Source organism: Choloepus didactylus, chromosome 18 (assembly GCF_015220235.1).
Source record: "Choloepus didactylus isolate mChoDid1 chromosome 18, mChoDid1.pri, whole genome shotgun sequence".
Taxonomy (NCBI): Eukaryota; Metazoa; Chordata; class Mammalia; order Pilosa; family Megalonychidae; genus Choloepus; species Choloepus didactylus.
Genome location: NC_051324.1, coordinates 30,919,799 through 30,937,818, shown reverse-complemented (window position 1 = coordinate 30,937,818; position 18,020 = coordinate 30,919,799). Strand labels below are relative to the sequence as shown.

Sequence of the window (18,020 nt, the reverse complement as noted above, 5' to 3'; positions counted from 1 at the left end):
CTTTGAGGAGCCAATTCTCTGCAGCGATGAGGTAATATGATAAAGAATCCTGCCACTGGCAGAGAACTCAGTTCTGTGACTTTAGGTCCAAGGGATCCTAGATTTGAAGTCTGCTTCAACTATTCATTCCACAAGCATTTCTTAAGCACCTACTATGTGCCAGGAACTGTGAATGACAATGGAAGCAGAATATACTCAAACACTCATGAAGGCAAGGATTTCTGTTTTGTTCACTTATATATTCCAAGTACCTATAACAATACATGGTATACAGTAGGAGCTCAATGATATTTGTTGAATGAATGGATGAAATAGTTCAATGGATCTGTGATTTCAAATGTGAGGAATACCAGGACGTTTTGGAAACATATAACAGGCAAACATGACCTAGTTTCAGAGAAGATTTTCCCAAGTGATTAAATGAGTTAATATTTGTAGAGCTCCTACAACAGTGCCTGGAAGAGAGTAGGTGTTCAAAGATATTTGTTGAATAAATGAATGCATGTTTGAGACTAGACCTGGAGAGTGAGGAACTGTTCCAGGCAGAGAAAACTGTATGGAAATGCCCTAAGTGTTGGATCTCAGAGAGGGGGTGCATGGCTGGAGAGGTGTGCAGGGCAGAGTGGACTGTTACAAGGAGTTTGGTTTTTCCTGCATGTAATGGGAAGCCATTGCAGGGTTTTAAAGTGGGTTCTGACTGGGCTTCCAGTTTGAAAAGATCACTGTGGCTGCAGAGTGGAGAATGGAAACAGGGAGGCCTCTCAGGAGGCTGTTGCATTGATTTGAACAGCAAATATTGGTGACTCAGCCCGGAGCATGATGGTGCAGATGGAGAGGTGTGAACGGATTCACAATATATTTATGAGGCAGGAGTGACAGGGCTCGGGACCAACTGGATGTGAGTTTCTTGACCAGGTTTCTGGCAAGAGAGCTCACATTCATTCCTTACTGCTCTGGTTCCTCATCTGCAGTATGGACATAAAAGGGCTGTTATGAAGATTAAATAAGTTATATATCTAAAGCACTCAGAACAAAGTCAAACCCATTGCTATCATCATCATTATTACTGCTTTACAATGTTCAAAACTATAGAATGATTTTGCTTTTGCATCCAAGTATTAATTCACTTGATTCATCTAAAAGGAATAATCATTTCTGCCCTCAACCCAATAGTCTCTGGATTTGTAAGCCACCCTTTGCAGGGGTGCTGCTTCTGCTATTTCCTAGCTATGATCTTGGGGGAAATCAATGAACCTCTCAGAGCCTGTTTCCTCATCTGTAAAACGGAGCAAGAATCCTGTAACGTACTGGGAGGGATTGAGTGTGGAAGTGACGGCCTCTCCGCGCGACGCAGTTTAGACCAGTCCCAGGTGAACCCACTTCCAGCCCAGAAGGCCATGCGCGGCGTGGCACTTCCCCTCCAAACCGCCAGAGGGCGATATTGCTGGTTGCGGCGCCGCCTGGCCACGGGGGCGACGCTCGGTTCCGCCGGACTCTTTCTCCTCCACGTGAGGACGCAGGATGGCAGCGGCGGTGGCGGTGGGTGAATGTGTATGGGGCGGGGGCGTAGCGACTGGGAGTTCGGACTCTCGGTCCCCGAGGCCGGTGGGAGTCGGAAGTGGGAGCCTTCCCTTCGGGGCCGCGTGGCTGACCCCCGCCCCTCGTGTACGTTCAGGAGGAAACGGCGGTGAGTGACGTGCAGCGGCTGCTAGTGCAGTTCCAGGATGAGGGCGGGCAGCTGCTGGGCGCCCCGTTCGACGTGCCCGTGGACATCACCCCCGACAAGCTGCAGCTCGTATGCAACGCGCTGCTGGTCCAGGTGAGCGGGAGCAGCGTCACGTTTCCCCTGGATGAGGCTGGGGGAGCGCTGCTCTGATCAGGCCCAGAGGGGATTTAGAGACTGAAGATCTGGGGCTCAAGGGCCCCCAATATCTCACCGTCCTCGGGTGATACACCTTGGCGAAAGTCCCTGGCAGTGTCACCTATCTTTGGGGAGGGTTGGAAGATGTAATCTCCCCGAAAGCGCTATACACGCCGACCGTCGGGGTCCACACTCTGAAAGTGCCCGCGTTTTGGTCTCCTTGGGTGTGTTGACTAACAGCGCCTCAAGATGGGTCACATTAACAGCCCCATTCTACAGTGTAGTCTGGAGGGATTAAATTAGTTGCGTGATAATAGGTCATAGATTTGCAGTTTGAACCCAAATCTGTTAGACTAAAAACCCATGCTCTTAACTTCTAAACCAGTGTTTGTCAAAGTCGTGCCTTCTGTTGGGGAGTTGGGGGATGCTTGTTAAAAATGCGGTTCCTGGACCCCACCCCAGATATAACCAGACTCTGGGGTGTAGCAGAAGGTCTGCATTTTAAACAAGCTTTTTGAAGGCTTTTTACTTGTTATGTAACATGGTGTGGTGGCTTGAGAAACACAACATAATGCTATATATTAACCCTAATCCTAGACTTTCGTTTTCTTTTTGTAGAGCACTGAACGATCAGAATCCCTTTAGTCATTAGAAATAGGCTTTGTGCTCGTTGCTTAGTTGCTCTGAGACTCCCAGGGTTGTTGTGAGATGCAGATAAGGGCTTTTAAGGCACTATGTAAGTCTCCTACAATTGCTCTTCAAGGATTAAAAAGTTCTTGCTCACTGGGGAATTCTGGAGGTATCCCAGACAGCGTGGCTGAGAAGAAGGAAGCTTCATTTCCCCACAGCTCAGTGGGGAGCGTCCCTGGTGGAGGTAGCCCCTGCATAGCCTTTGATGGAGAGTTGCCCTTTGCCTTTGCCCTCCAGGAGGATCCTCTGCCACTGGCTTTCTATGTCCATGATGCTGAGATTGTGTCCTCGCTGGGGAAGACACTGGAGTCACAGGCCGTGGAGACAGAGAAGGTCCTGGACATCATCTACCAGCCACAGGCTGTCTTCAGGGTCCGGGCTGTGACCCGCTGCACCAGCTCCTTAGAGGGTCACAGTGAGGCAGTCATTTCCGTGGCCTTCAGCCCCACGGGGAAGTAAGGACAGCAACAGAATTGGGGAGGGGGGTGTAATGGGGTACAGCTTTGGGTAGGTTTGGGAGAGTCCCCTCAAGTTACAATTGATGGGGCCTAGGGCTGCCTACCATAAGACCCAAGCCATGGACACAGGTTGCAAATGAGGGACTTCCTGGGAGCCAGTGGGGCTTGGTCCTAAAGACCAAGGTCACCTGCTTTGGAAGGCCCCTCCCTCAACTCAGTGCCATATCTGGACTGCAAACTCAGCTCTGCTCCTGTCTAGCTGGGTCACTTAACCTTTCTGAGTTAATTATTTATTTGTGAAATTGGGATTATTTGCTTCTTACAACCCTAGGAGGATAACAAGAAAAGTTAGTTATAGCTGTGGCCATTCCTTCCTAAAAGAAAGAGAAGAGGAATAGCCCTATGGAGGTCTTCTCCCAGACGGCATCATCTCCCTTCTCAGGAGAGGAAAAAAAGTCTAGTTCTAGATTCTCATTACAGAAGACAATTGATATGCATGTGCGGTGGTGTCTCAGGGATGGGCCCTGTCCTAACCCATCCCTGCAGAACTCATGTGGCCTCTCTTCTTCCCCAGGTACCTGGCCAGTGGCTCTGGAGACACCACTGTGCGCTTCTGGGATCTTAGCACCGAGACACCACATTTCACATGCAAGGGTCAGTATGCAGTTAGCCTGTAGGGGCTCCTGACACAGTGGTGGGCAGCTGATTTGCTCAGCTCTTTAGTTTCTGAGGAGGCCCAGAGCAGATGCCAGCCCTGTCCCTAAGTGGAGCCCATACCCTTGAGTCCAGGCGGCTGCTTACAAACAGCAGAGACTAAACCAGTGTCTTTGTGGGGTTGTGGGGAGGGGCTGGCTGGCTTTAGCTTGAATCTACCCTCTCAGAGTTGAGCATGCATCAGAATTGTCTGGAAGGCTTGTTAAAAAACAGATTGCTGGGTCCCACTCCCAGAGTTTTTTGTTTCAGTAGGTCTGGGGTGGGGCCTGAAAATTTGCATTTCTAGCAAGTTCCCAGGTGATGCTGATGCTGCTGGTCTGGGGTCCACACCTGGTGGGCCACTGCTGTACCACACACCAGCTGGGTGACCTTGAGTAGGGCAGGCACCCTCTCCAAGCTTCAGTTTTCTCATCTGGAAAAGGAAGATGATGATTCTTGCTTTGTGTAATACCTTGGAGCTGTTGTGAGAAATATGGAATGGTGGCTCTGAAGAAACTATGCCATAGCACATAAGAAATTAAAGTGGTGTTATCTGTGCAGTAAGATGGGCAGCTCTGAGCACATGGCTTGTGTTCTCTGTATGCCTAGGAAGCCTCATGTCTCCCTTTGTTCAGTCGTTTGTTTATTCTGTAAATAGTTAAGGAGTACCCTAGGCACTGGGGATAAAAACAGATGTGATCACCCCTCCTTCCTCCCTCCTGCTTTCTTAGGACACAGGCACTGGGTCCTCAGCATATCCTGGTCCCCAGATGGCAAGAAGCTGGCCTCAGGCTGCAAGAATGGCCAGGTAGACAGTGGTCAGGATAACTAGGCAGGGGCTCTGGGGCTCCCTTCCTGGGGAAGTAGAGAGTCCGGTTCTGGGGGCTTCAGGGAGGACTGGCTGGGGAGCCATGGGTGGGGGACCTTTGGTGGGGCTTGGAACAGGTGGTGGGGGGTTATTTGATGAGCTTCTGTTCTTCAGATTCTTCTGTGGGACCCAAGCACAGGGAAGCAAGAGGGCAGGGCCCTTGCCGGCCACAGCAAGTGGATCACGGGCCTCAGTTGGGAGCCCCTCCATGCGTAAGTGACGCTGACAGAGCTGGGGAAAGGTGTGCAGGCTAGGCGAATGAAGAGCCAGGGGTTCAAAACTGTCCCCCTTCCCTGCTCAATTCGGTGGCAGTGGGGTGGGGGTGAGGTGGGCAGTCTGGATGATGGTGACAGCTTGGCAGGCAGTGGGGAAGGTCTTCCAACCTTGCATTGCTGCTTTGGAAAAGGCTGCCCCATCACAGGGCCTGGCAACGCCCTACATGGCAGCCATATCTTGGCGTCAGGAAGCTGTTGAGATTGTCCCTAGCCTTTGAGTTGGGAATGGGAGGTGTTGTTGGGAAGGCAGGTATCGCCAGGTCAGAAGCGAGGTCACTGCTCCCTCACCCTTACCAGGAACCCCGAGTGCCGCTACGTGGCCAGCAGCTCCAAGGATGGCAGCGTGCGGGTCTGGGACACAACAGCAGGCCGCTGTGAGCGCATCCTCACCGGTCACACCCAGTCAGTCACCTGCCTCCTGTGGGGAGGGGATGGGCTTCTCTACTCTGCCTCCCAGGACCGCACCGTCAAAGTCTGGAGGGCACACGATGTAAGTGCCAGGAGGGTCCAGAAACCAGGTTGGGGAAGTTTCAGGGCACAGCATATCAGCACTGGAAGGAAACTTAAGTCAGCTGCATGAGCCCTGTGTGTCTCCACTGTGGCCTGGATGCCCCATTAGGGGACGTGCTTTGGGAATAAGAGGCTCTGTGGTCAGCACTGCACACTTGAGTGAAGATTCCAGTGCCCATTAGCATAGTCAAGACTGAAAATTCCTGCCATCAGCAAGTCTGTTTAGCTTTATCAAACTGACCATACTCCAAATCTGTTTTGACTGGAGCCCTTTTATTCTGATGTACTTGACATCCCTTCTGTGAAACATACTTTCAGAAACACTGAGCTGGGTGGGTGTCCTCATTTTACAAGTGCAGAAACTTGAGCCCAGAGGGGTGATTTCATTAACATCACAGTACATGAGGAGTGAAGCTGCCACCAGGGCCTCGGGAGCCCGAGTCTTTGTTCCCATGCCACACACATCACATTTTCTTCTGTGGCTAATCTGGGGATGCAGGTCCCTGAGGGTGGAGAGTGGGGCTTGTGTGTGTCTGACCTGTCTCCCCCTACCCTAGGGTGTGCTGTGCCGGACGCTACAAGGCCATGGCCACTGGGTGAACACCATGGCACTCAGCACTGACTACGCCCTGCGCACAGGGGCCTTTGAGCCCGCCGAGGCCTCCGTTAATGCCCAAGACCTCCAGGGGTCCTGTGAGTGAGCGGGAGAGGGAGGGGAAAGAGCCAGTTCTGCATTTTATTGGGTACTAATGGAACCCAGGCTGGGGGTATTTGCTCTTTGTGTTGAATTTTCTCATGAGCCTTGTTCCCCATCTTCTCTCCTCTCCGGTGCCTGGACACAGTGCAGGAGTTGAAGGAGAGGGCGCTGAGCCGATACAACCTCGTGCGGGTGAGTGTGCTCTGCGCCTCTCCCACTAGTCCCTGAAATATTCTCCGTGGGCCCTCAGGCCCCCCTTTCTCCTAGCCCCAGCTCAGTAGACCTTCTCCAGAATGTTGGTTTTGGTTATTCTAGTTTACAATCCTAAACTCTTAAAGCACCAGGGACCATTTTATTTCCTTTTGTTTATTTGCTTATCTGTTGCATTTCCCAAGGTGCCTCTTTTATTTTAGTTTGTTGGTTAAGTAACATATCCAGGTGTTCCAAGGTTCAATGAATTCAAAAAGGTTTGCAGCAGAGAGTCTCCCATCTCTGTCCCACAGCTATCCGTTCCCTCCAGAAGCTGCCAGTGTTAGCAGAATATTGTGTCTCTCCAGAGATTTTATGTAAGCACATGTGTATATATGCACAGTGTACACACAAACAGATATATACACACATGCATGTACATGCCTACACATAAAATCCTTCCCCCTATTTTAGCCTACCGCTCTTTACTTCGCTTTTTTTATCTTCATTTTATTGAGATACATTCACATACCATGCAGTCATACAAAACAAATCTTACATTCGATTGTTCACAGTACCATTACATAGTTGTACATTCATCACCTAAATCAATCCCTGACACCTTCCTTAGCACACACACAAAAATAACAAGAATAATAATTAAAGTGAAAAAGAACAATTGAAGTAAAAAAGAACACTGGGTACCTTTGTCTGTTTGTTTCCTTCCCCTATTTTTCTACTCATCCATCCATAAACTAGACAAAGTGAAGTGTGGTCCTTATGGCTTTCCCAATCCCATTGTCATCCCTCATAAGCTACATTTTTATACAATTGTCTTTGAGATTCATGGGTTCTGGGTTGCAGTTTGATAGTTTCAGGTATCCACCACCAGCTACCCCAATTCTTTAGAACCTAAAAAGGTTGTCTAAATTGTGCCTAAGAGTGCCCACCAGAGTGACCTCCCGGCTCGTTTTGGAATCTCTCTGCCACTGAAGCTTATTTCATTTCCTTTCACATCCCCCTTTTGGTCAAGAAGATGTTCTCCGTCCCACGATGCCAGGTCTACATTCCTCCCCGGGAGTCATATTCCACGTTGCCAGGGAGATTCACTCCCCCGGGTGTCTGATCCCACGTAGGGGGGAGGTACTTTGCTTTTTTATGTAACTGTGTATCTTAGAAATCATTCCTTGTACACAAAGACTTTCCTTTTCCTTTTGGGAAAGTGACTTGCTTGGGACCATGGGTAAGTCCGTGACTACCCCGGGCCTCCTTTCTCCTCGTCCTGACCTCTGGCCCTGGTGTTGTCATCAGTGGTGCATGTTTACTGCAGAGGTCAGGCTCTCCTAAGACCCTGTCTAACGTGTGTGCTTTATGCTCTCCCCACCCAGGGCCACGGCCCAGAAAGGCTGGTGTCTGGCTCAGATGACTTCACCCTCTTCCTGTGGTCCCCAGCAGAGGACAAGAAGCCCCTGGCACGTATGACGGGACACCAGGCCCTCATCAACCAGGTGCTTTTCTCTCCTGACTCCCGCATCATCGCCAGCGCCTCCTTTGACAAGTCCATCAAGCTGTGGGATGGCAGGACGGGCAAGTGAGTGGGGTCAGGGAGGGAGTGGAGAAAGAAGGGGCGTTTTCCTCTCTAAGGAGAGAATAAGAGGAGCTTGGCTCTACTACTTACTGTCTGGCCCTGATCAAGTTTTGGATTTTCTAAGCCTTAGTTTCCTTTCTGTAAATATGTGAACATGATCCCCTACCTGTCAGCTTAGTTATGAGGATTAAATGAGATTATCTTTGGGGCCAGTACCAAGTTGGCACTGGAAATAACAGCTCATTTCATAACCAAGGAGGGGAAGGATCTTAAAGCTGTCTGCAGGGTCTGCTGGGAGGCGACAGCCCCAGAAGAAATGACATGCAGGTTTGTGGTCCACTCACTTTCCCAGCCTAACTCACACTTGCAGCATCAGCACCGCGGGGGCTCCCTGGAGACTCAGGCTCTTGGTGCCCCGCCCCAGACCTTGTGAATCAAAGTCTGCATTTTAATAAGGTCTCCAGGTGATTCTTCTATGGATTACTGCTGGGATGAGGCACAGCACGCCTGGGGTTCATTGGGTTGAGGGGCTGATTGAGGCTGAAGGGGAAGTCATCTCTGAGTACCTACTACTTATGTGTCAGGCAGCGTGTATTTTCACCCAGCCACACTTTGACATAGGTAATTCAGTTTCTTTTTACGATAAAGGAAACAGAGATTCAAAGGCCCTCATGGTGTGGCTGGAGACACAGAGCTGGTCTTCACAGACGTGAAAGTTCCAGGTGGGCCTGCCCACTGTCAATCCGTGCCACCTGTCAGCAAGCAACTGTTGTATTGGGACGTTAGGCTGATTAGCTAAGCAGATGACTGCATTGGATTCTAAGACAGGCAGACGTGCAGAAATGGAAGCCTGGCAAGAGGCTCCCTAGAAGTTGCTCACTTGGAGTTTTATAAAATAGTAACACCTGGCAGTGATTAAATTGGCCTGGGATGGGGGCCAAGCAGTGAGATTTTGTGAAAGTTCCTGGGTAGTTCTAACATGCAGCCAAGATTGAAAACTGCTGCTATGGACACAAGGGACCCTCCAAACTGTCTTTGAAAACATAATACCTGTCATTGTCTCCTGGCTCAGGTACCTGGCCTCCTTGCGTGGCCACGTGGCTGCCGTGTACCAGATTGCATGGTCAGCTGACAGCCGGCTCCTGGTCAGCGGCAGCAGTGACAGCACACTGAAGGTGTGGGATGTGAAAGCTCAGAAGCTGGCCACAGACCTGCCAGGCCATGCTGATGAGGTACAGCCCACCCTTGTGGGAGGAGCAGCAGGTGGGACTGAAGCTGACACTCCTTGGCTTTGGCCTGCTTCTTGCTGTCTCCTCTTACCCTCCCCACTGCCCCGCTTTCCCTCCTTGGTTTAGGTGTACGCAGTCGACTGGAGCCCAGATGGCCAAAGAGTGGCAAGTGGTGGGAAGGACAAATGTCTCCGGATGTGAGTCTAGGGGAGCTGGCGGTTGGTGTGTTCAGCTCCCCTGCTCTTAAGTCCATCTCTGCAATCTTCCCCTCTGCCTTAGAAGTCTCTGGGTGCTCCAGTTGTGCTGAGGTGGTGTGTCAAGTGGGAGAGCCAGGAATTACAGAGGTTATTGGAGCACCTGACAGTATTTGGCCTGCTCTGTTTTTGGCAGGTCTGGGGGTCTCTCCAGCACGAGGCAGTAGTGCTTTGTTGGAGCTCTGGACTTTGGAGTTTTCAGAACTGAGTTCAAATCCAGATTCTGCCTTTCATTGTATAGTCTTGGGGAACTTGGGTAACCTGTTTCTTGGGAATTATCAAATGTCAACAGGCTTTTGGGAGGATCAAAAACAGGAGGTTGTGTACACTTTGGAGCCTAAGGCACTGTATACTTGTAAAGGATTGTCACTCTTTGTTGTTTGCCAGCTTGGGCTGGGTGGGGTCCTGGCTGAGGCAGGCAGTGGGTGCACAGCCTGTGTTTGGGTGGCCAGAGCAGAGAGGGTAGCCACAGACCCTCTGCCCTGCAGTGGGCTCCTGGGAGGACAGGGCAGCCTCCCTTTCCTGAGGGGAGGCCCCCATCCTGATGCCCGCCCCTTCTCTACAGATGGAGGAGATGAAGCCTCAGTTTTCTGACTCTACCTGGACTTGGCCTCTGCCAGCTCCCTGCTCTGACCAAAACTCCAGAGTAGGGGGCATGGCAGTATGTGCACCCCCCCTCACCAGGGGTGACCCTGAGAACGACCATGGCCACAGCCCAGTGGGGGCTCTCCCCCAGGTCCGCTGCCAGTACCACTTCAGAGCAGGAAACCAAAAGCTGTGGGAGGGCATCACCGAACTCCGCTCTTGACCATCACTCTGTATCTTGCTGGGGGTGGCAGGGAGGCCAGGCAACATGGCTGGACCTCAGCTGCTGCCCCTGCCTCCTTTTCCCAGTGTCAGCTCTGTTCAGGGTCAAATCCCGGATACTTTGGCCAAATAAATAACTTATATTTTGTGTGTTCAGGTTATAATTCATTGTCCTAGAATCCTAGGGCTCAGCCAAGCGCTGTGTGAATTTTGTTTGTCTAACCCCTGTCTCTGTGCTGGACTACACCAATGCCATGCCGCCCAGGAAGTTGCCCCTCCTCCGTTTCCCCCTGTGCCTACGAGGGACAGGCCACTATCTGCCAGCTGAGACTGGGAGAGCTGGCCGAAGTCCATGCCGTAGGGTCAGAGGACAAGTCTAAGACAGTGCTGCCCACTGGCCACTAGGCACAATTGGTTATTTCCCTTAACTAGAAAGAAATAAAATTAGAAATGCAGTTCCTTGGCACACCAGCTAAAGGCTACTGCCTTGGCCTGCAGGTTGTTTCAGGATTGGACAGTGCTGCTGTAGGGATGCCTTCTCTCCCTCTCATGCAGCACACCTTCTCAAGCCCCTGCAGTGCACTCAGCATTGCTGGGCTCTCAGGATACAGAGAGGAAGGCAGTGGCTGTCCTGGGACTCCCTTTCTAATGGGATGGTGGGATGGTGCAGTCAGAGCACCAGCAGAAGCGGGTATGGGGTGCTGTGGGAGGGTGGACTCTGTAGCCCCATGAGAAAGGGGTCCCCACCTAGGTATTCTCAGACCCTTGACCAAGATCTTGCCCTGCATGCATGCTGCCTCATTTCTACCTGCATCCAGTACCAAGGTGGATCATGGCATCATCTACTCAGGTTGAATTTCCAGGCCCTTCTTGTTATGAGCTGCTCAGGGCCCTTCTCACCCTCCCCCACCCGCCTGCCCTTCTCTGATTTTGCAGATCACCTTGCTGTGATTCCCAGCCTTCACCTTGCACACATCTGCAGTGAGGAGGCAAGATGATGGCCAGGGGGAGCCAGCAGTGGCTGGGCTCCTCCTCTGTGCCAGGCACTCAGTCTGCTGTGTTCTCACATGATCCTCACAATCACACTGCACCCGTGAGTAGAGGGTTCTAACTTCCCCAGTTTTTTGGTGAGGAACCGAGCCCAGGAAGCTTAACTTTGCTCTCACATCCATTAAGAGGAAGTGCCAGGATTAAATCCAGATTCTGTCCCCAAAACTTTTGTATTTCCCACCACACTCTTCCAGAGCTCAATCCTAGCACTGACAGACCACCAGCTGCCTCCCCATCTGCCCCATATCGCCCTTTTCCCTGGTATGAACATTTCAGTCTTTGAGCACCGCAGCCTCTTCCAAAGGCAATGGGGTGATGTTGGCAGTGTCATGTGGTTGGTGGTGGTAGGGTGGTAGCATCCTATTGTCCAGCCACCCTTGTTTTCCATCCTTGTCCCTACCCCACACACCTGGACTCTTGGTCCTGGCAGAAGCTAGGAAGGTGGGTGGCAGCTGGCCCAGTAGAGGCTGTCTGCAGCATGAAGCAGAATTTAGGGATGCTGAATGGTCTGCAGTTCTTTAATGAGGGACCTGGAGCCAGCCCAGATCTGGGGAAGAGGCAGCCTAGCAGCTGTGGGCAGTGGCTGGGCCTAGCCTTATCTGAGGTGTCTCCAGATGAATGGGGCTCCCATCTAGCCTTGGCCTCAGCCCAGGGTTGGAGTTAAAGTGCCACTGCTGCCAGGCCCTGGGCTGGCAGTGTTCAGTAGTTCCCTGGTGTGGTTTTGGTTCCTGAGGGCCCTGGGCCAGAGCTGGAGGTAGGTGGGAGGCTTCCTGGGGCTTTCCCCCTTAGTAGGGAAATAGGTACTCAAGATCCTCTAGCCTCCGCATGTCCTCGAGCCCGATGGACACGGTTTTCCTGTGGGGTTCCCTGCGCTGCACGGTGACCTGGATGGGATTGTTCTCTGGGAAGCTGTTGAAGTCAGTGGCCACAGTTGCAAACTGAAATAAAACAAAACTCAGAATTCCTTCCAAGACCTACCCTGGCTCACTTTCTGTTTGTCTCTGTCACCCCCTTGTTTGTCCACTAAATGGGATCTTAGATAGCCTTATCCAACCTATTCATTGACACAGCAAACAGGTCCAAAGAGGAGACTTGATTTGCTCAAGGTCACCCAGCTGATAACCACCATAGGCATGCGTCAAAGCTGTGCTCCCCAGTTGTGTGATGTTTTCACCAAAGGGCTGTCAGAACTCATGCCTCTCTCCCCACTGCCCCACCCCCACCCACACCCAGGCTGTTTCCTTCTTCATTCTTTAGCCTCTTGTCCTCCCTCTGTTACCCTCAATGTCCTTGACTTCCAGTCCACTCAAAATTACTGGTTCTGAGTTGAGGACTCCATAAGCCAGTGGCTTTGGAAGATGGACATTATAGTGAAGCTGATGAATACATTAGTTTGCATTCCTAGTGGCCCAGAGAGGCTTAATCCTTACACCTTCTGGAAGAAAGGAACCTGGAATTGCTTATTTGCCCAGGAAGAAGGAAAGCCCGCAGGGAGATGAATCATGGGAGTAGTATAGAGGTGTTCCCCACCCTCAAAGCCCCAGCTCTCTGGTTTCGGACTTTCCTCCCTGGTCCCTGGGGGCCCCTCTTCTCCCAGCACTCACTTTGTAGGGCTTGCACCACTTCCCCACCCCAGCCGTGTTGGCCGCGCGGACGGTGAGGCAGTAGCTGGTGTTAGGTTTCAGCTCCATCAGCTTGACGGTGGTGCCAAAGATCTTGTTGAAGATCCACGGGCGATTCTTTGCCTTGGGCAGCTCATCATCACTTTCCTTGATCATCTCCTGCAACAGGACCTGGTAGAAACTGACCTGCTGCTTGCCCAAGGCATAGGTCCAGGAAATCTAGGGGAAGAAAGCCCCCAAGGCTTCCTCAGATCTGGCCTGGCCTGCCCCCGCCCCCAGGTGTGTCAATGTCCCCACTTCCATCCCCTGCTCCGGCCAGAGCTGAGGCATGTCTGATGGAAGGTGGAAGGCACTCCCAACACTGGGTGTGGAACCACCTGCCCCCCCACATTGCTACTCTCCCTGGTCAGCCCCACCCACCTCAGCGTGTTCCCTCATTCCATATTTCTTCTAGACCCTAAAGTCTGGGTCAGTTAAGGGGGACTTTGGAGGTCATCTGTGTACCTCACTCATTGAACATGGGGTTACAGGTTCAGAGAGGGCAAGTGACTGGCTAATGGTCACAGCAATTTAGTAGAGCCAGGATTCAAACTCATAGCTCCAGAGCCCACACACCTTGCACTACTACAACAGTGGTTCTCAAGCCTGGCTAAGCATCGTGGAAAGTTTTGCTAACACTTGCAGATTCCTGGGCCTATTGTCTCATCTGATTTCCCATTTCCAGTTTTTCCTCCATGCAGGCTAGTGGTTCTCAATCTCTAGTGTGCATCAGAATACCCTAGAGGGCGTGTTAAAACACATATTGCTGCCCCCCACTGCCAGAGTTTGATTCTGTAGGCCCAAGGTGACAACCGAGAATCTGAATTTCTAGCAAGTTGCCCTGTGATGCTGATGCCGGGGACCACACTGAGAAAACGCTGCTCGCTCCAAGCCATCCAACGATGGGACTTCCTGATGTATCTTCCTAAACTACAGCTCAAATTACATCCATCTCCTGATATAGAGCCTTCAGCTGTTGCCTGTTGCTTACAGAAAAATCTGTACAGTAGCCTAACATTGGAGGGTCTCTGTAAAATGACCCCTGACCAACTATCCCCTTCTACTCCCCTCTCCTCCCCTTCCCATACTCTAGGACAGTGGGGGATTTGTTAGAAATGCAAATCCTCAGGCCCCACCCTACACGGGAATCAGAACCTCTGGAGACAAAGCCCAGGAATCTCAGTTTTAGCAAGATGGTCAGGTGATCTATAGGCACCTGAAACAGAGAAGTATTGGATTAGGACCTGGGATCAAGTGATGCTGCTCACTTCCTCCCACGCTTTCCCACCTGGGAGCTAGCATTGCCTGAGAGGGGCGGGAGGGGCACGGGATTCCTGTCCTCCGTTCCTACAAGTTTAACTCCTACTTCTGAGGTCCAGCTCAAACGTTACCAAAAGCCACGGAGTAATGTTTCTTTCCATCTGAATTCCTAGTGGTACTTAATCTGACCTTTTCCTACAGCATTGAGCCCTTTCTATCTTGGAGTTCTTTCTAGATCTGTCCTCTTTCCCTTACTAAGCCACAAACTTGAGGTAAAGATGCAAGTCTAGGCATCTTCCTGCTTCCCACAGAGCTCAGCTCAGTGCCTGGCACAGAGGGGGAAGCCAGTAAGCCTTTGCTGAATGCACGAGCGTGGGGAACTCACCACAGCTGTGGTGTCATTGACGGTGTGTTCACAGATGAAGGGTGGTGCTGGCACGTCCATGACCACAGAGGACTCAGAGAGCGTTGAGGTGTCCGTGTCCAGCTCAGGGTTGTCAACATCCAGCAGGCCCCCAGGGACCATTTGGGACTTACATTTGTGGGGGCAGAGGGCCAGGTCCCCCTTTTCTTCATTGTTGGCGAGTGTGGATAGGTTGAGTTTGTTCAGCTCCCCCTCCAGCATCCCTGCAAAGAAGCGGCTGTTCGGTTGGGTCACAGCCAGTTTGATGGGGTTCAACAAGGTGGATGAGATGGGGGAGATGCTGGCTTCATCGGAGCTGCATTCGGAATCCTCCGCTGGCATCGGCTTCCTGGAGCAGGAGAGGAGACAGGTGAGCCACATGAAGGAGGCCGCCCCAGTCCTTTCACCCTGGAAGCAACCTATGGGCAGGCCCTGGGCTGAACTTGCCAGTGTCCCCAGCTGCTTCAGAACATCCAGGAAAATCCTTATTGCTCCGCAGCAGCGCATCAGACCCACTGAGGCACTTATTAAAAATGCATGTTCCTGGTCCCTGGTCCCCAGAGATTCTGATTCACTGGGTTTGGGATGGGACCGGGGAAGCTGCATGTTTAATAAGATCCTCAGATGATTCTCTTGCAGGTACTTTTAAGTATCCTCTCCAGACACCCCAGGGAATGATCACAATGCTCAACTGGAAAAAGAAAAGAATAAATTAAGCTTTACTAATATTTGTTTACTAATGTTTAATATTTATTTTACTAATTAATATTTTATTTACATTTTCATTACATTTAATATTTACATGCTGATACAGAGCATGTAAATTAAAATGACAGATACATATATTGGAATGAATATGTATATATATGTTGGGGTGAATGCTCAAAAACTTTTTTCTTCTATTCTGATTTTGTTTAAATTATGGAATATTTTAGACACACACGAAGATATCAAGAATGATATATTAAACTTCCATTTATGCATTATCCAGATCACGAAATAAAACCTTATCAGTATAGTATAGTTGTAGGCTCTGTACATACATGCACATGATCCTCATCTTCCCACTCAGAGGTAACCACTACAGTAAACTTAAAATTTTGGGTCTATTATTCCCTCTATCTTTATAGGTTGTTACATATGTATGTTATTCCTAGGCAAGAGCAACTATTATTTAGCATGCTTTTAAACTTTACATAAATGATATCATGCAGTACATATCCTTCTGAAACCTTTTTTTTCCCACTCAACATTGTGTGTTTTAGATTCATCTATATTGATGCATGTAGCTCTGGTCTATTCATTTTAACTGTCATATGGTTTTTTTATTACATAAATATTTGCATTGTTTCTAGTTCTTTGCTATTACAAAGAAATACCTTGTACACGTTTTTCCATTATTTAAAATTTTTTTACTGATGAACTATGTAAAGCAAAAGGTTTGTCTTTCAAATCTTTTTTGTACCTTGATCTAAAGCAAGCAATATGTTTTACATGGCAACCTAATATACTCATGCATATGTGTATAACTATACTATAACTAAAACAAACGTTTCACAAACCAGCAGAGCAGAGCACATGTGTGATGTGCTCTGTAATTTTCTATTTTATTTCTTTTTCATAGTACTGGTCTCCACCAACCAGCACAATTTCATGACCTGCTAACGGGTCAAGTGCAATTTGAAGAGCACTGCTCTAAGAGAGCAGTCAGAAGTCCTTTGAGTGTCAAGCACCTTGACCAAGGTCACACCATGAGTTGGTGCAGAGTTGGAACTAGAACTTCTGAACCCCAAGCTTTCCCTACGTCATGCAGCACCTGTCTGCCTCTAGTGCTTACTGGATCTTTTCCTGTTTCCTGCCGCATCTCCCCTGGCTGCTCTGGCCAGGTCCAGTAACCATCCCTCTCCCCATCCCTTACTCCAGGCCAGCCTCTGGCTTCATGATTGATCCTGTGAGCCACGCTTGTCCTCTCTGAGTTCCAGCCCCTTCCTGAGAAATCCTGATCAGCTCAGATCCCCTCCACTGGCCCTTGGTGTCCATTTCGAATGGATGATCCCCATGTGCAGCTCCTTTGTAGGCCAAAGCATCTGAGTATTGGTTATCATTTATACTTTGGATTCTCCTAGTGAATCTATATCTCAGATTAGCTTGATGGAAATGCTGGTGCTCAAGTGAGTGGGGAAGGCAGCTAGTCACCGGCCTAGATGCTAGACACAGGGTCTTCTGATCCCCACAACAGTCCTGCTGGATGGGTGTTAGCCCCATATTGCAGATGAGGAACTTAGGATCCCTGATCATAATTAATTTGTCTAAATATGGAGTAGAACTTGGATGTGAACTTGGACTCCCTAGTACAAGACTTTCCCATTATATCATGAAGTTTCCTACAGGCACCCACCATTTCAGTCATACCTGCTTACCACAGTTCCCTTAAGGATTGAACACCATGCTCTCAGCCTCTCATAATCAGGACCAGCTACAAAATTTGTGGAGCCCGGGATAAAATTAAAAAGTCCGTGGCTCTTGATTTAATTTAGAGTTTCAAGACAGTGACAGCAGAGCATTAAGCCAAGCACAGGGCTCCTCTAAGTGTGGGGCTGCATGTAACTACACAGGTCACACACCCATGAAACACACTGACAGAGTTCCCTCACCTCAGCCCATATCACCTTGTACCACCATTCCTTCACTGGCTAACGCCTTCCCTTCCTTGGAAATTCAGCTCAACTATCATCTCCTCCAAGAAGCCTCCCATCACTGCACCCAGCCCCTCAAGCTGTAATGAGCCGCCCCCTCTGTTTTCTCAAGGCACCCTACCAGATTGTGCTGTAACATTCATCTTCCTGCCTGATGCCCCGCCCCTACTACCACCACCACCACCAGCCTGGGAACTCCTTGGAGACCAGGACCTTGCTTTCTGGATCTGCATTCAGGAATTAACACTGGGTTAGACACCTCGCAGGGGCTTTCTGAGTTTTGTGAAATGAGATAAAGGAAACCCAGAATCACCAAGGAGGAAGACTAAATCTCAGACTGAGGGAAGGCAGGCTACTGGAGGACATGATCAGGCAGTACTGAGGGAGGATTGAGGGGGAGGCACCATGGTGGTAAGGAGCTCATCCAGACAAAGCAGGATGATGAGTGCAGTCAACAGACCTCTCACTGATCCAGGAAGGCCTCCTGGAGGGGGAGGTCCAAGTGCCCCCAAGAGCTGATCTGGGGCTCAGGAATACATACACAGGCCCAACCCCACATACAACTTCTTCCCTAGGAGTCCAGGGACTGGGTTGTGGCAGATCAAGGAATTACGGCTTCTTCAAGTCACTCTCCCCGCCCCCCAGCTCCAGCCTTGGAAGGAAGGGAAGAAGGGAAGGGACCAGATTTGTATCTTACTGTAAAGCAACGTTATCTTCCTCCCAGAAGTTAACCAAACTGTCTCTGGAGGAAAGTGGGAGTCTTTTGGCAGTGACGGTCCGGTTCATAGACTTGGGGTTTGGAAAGGGCTTCTGCATTTGATCGAGAGCATT

The 18,020-nt window shown here is 50.2% G+C and overlaps 2 protein-coding genes across 4 annotated transcripts in view; one reads left to right on the top strand and one right to left on the bottom strand.

The window, feature by feature from the left end:
• The first annotated feature begins 1,444 nt into the window (after window positions 1–1,444).
• Window positions 1,445–12,136, top strand: NLE1 (notchless homolog 1). Of its 3 annotated transcripts, none has more exons than XM_037809934.1 (13): window positions 1,445–1,539; window positions 1,676–1,819; window positions 2,789–2,884; window positions 3,584–3,663; window positions 4,434–4,510; window positions 4,685–4,782; window positions 5,143–5,335; window positions 5,913–6,048; window positions 6,198–6,244; window positions 7,630–7,832; window positions 8,902–9,061; window positions 9,185–9,255; window positions 9,878–12,136. In XM_037809934.1, exons 2-13 carry the CDS (start codon window positions 1,725–1,727, stop codon window positions 9,888–9,890), a joined length of 1,269 nt encoding a protein of 422 aa, XP_037665862.1. In that variant the 5' UTR covers window positions 1,445–1,539; window positions 1,676–1,724; the 3' UTR covers window positions 9,891–12,136. The 3 variants fall into 3 exon arrangements, with proteins under 3 accessions (XP_037665862.1, XP_037665861.1, XP_037665863.1); XM_037809933.1 differs by having other exon boundaries at window positions 2,789–3,006; XM_037809935.1 differs by lacking the exon at window positions 1,445–1,539 and having other exon boundaries at window positions 1,571–1,819.
• Window positions 11,955–18,020, bottom strand: part of FNDC8 (fibronectin type III domain containing 8) — a 7,840-nt gene continuing 1,774 nt past the window's right edge. Inside the window, exons 2-4 of the mRNA XM_037810485.1 lie at window positions 14,476–14,842; window positions 12,774–13,010; window positions 11,955–12,107 (exon numbers count right to left, since the gene is read on the bottom strand). Of these exons, the coding sequence (XP_037666413.1) occupies window positions 11,955–12,107; window positions 12,774–13,010; window positions 14,476–14,842 (757 nt within the window). The remainder of the gene's footprint in view (window positions 12,108–12,773; window positions 13,011–14,475; window positions 14,843–18,020) is intronic.

Excerpts from the sequence above, each read along its gene's own strand:
- NLE1 (XM_037809933.1), top strand. Across the intron at positions 5,336-5,912 it reads AAGTCTGGAGGGCACACGAT|GGTGTGCTGTGCCGGACGCT; the intron begins GTAAGTGCCAGG and ends CCCCTACCCTAG. Across the intron at positions 6,049-6,197 it reads CCAAGACCTCCAGGGGTCCT|TGCAGGAGTTGAAGGAGAGG; the intron begins GTGAGTGAGCGG and ends GCCTGGACACAG.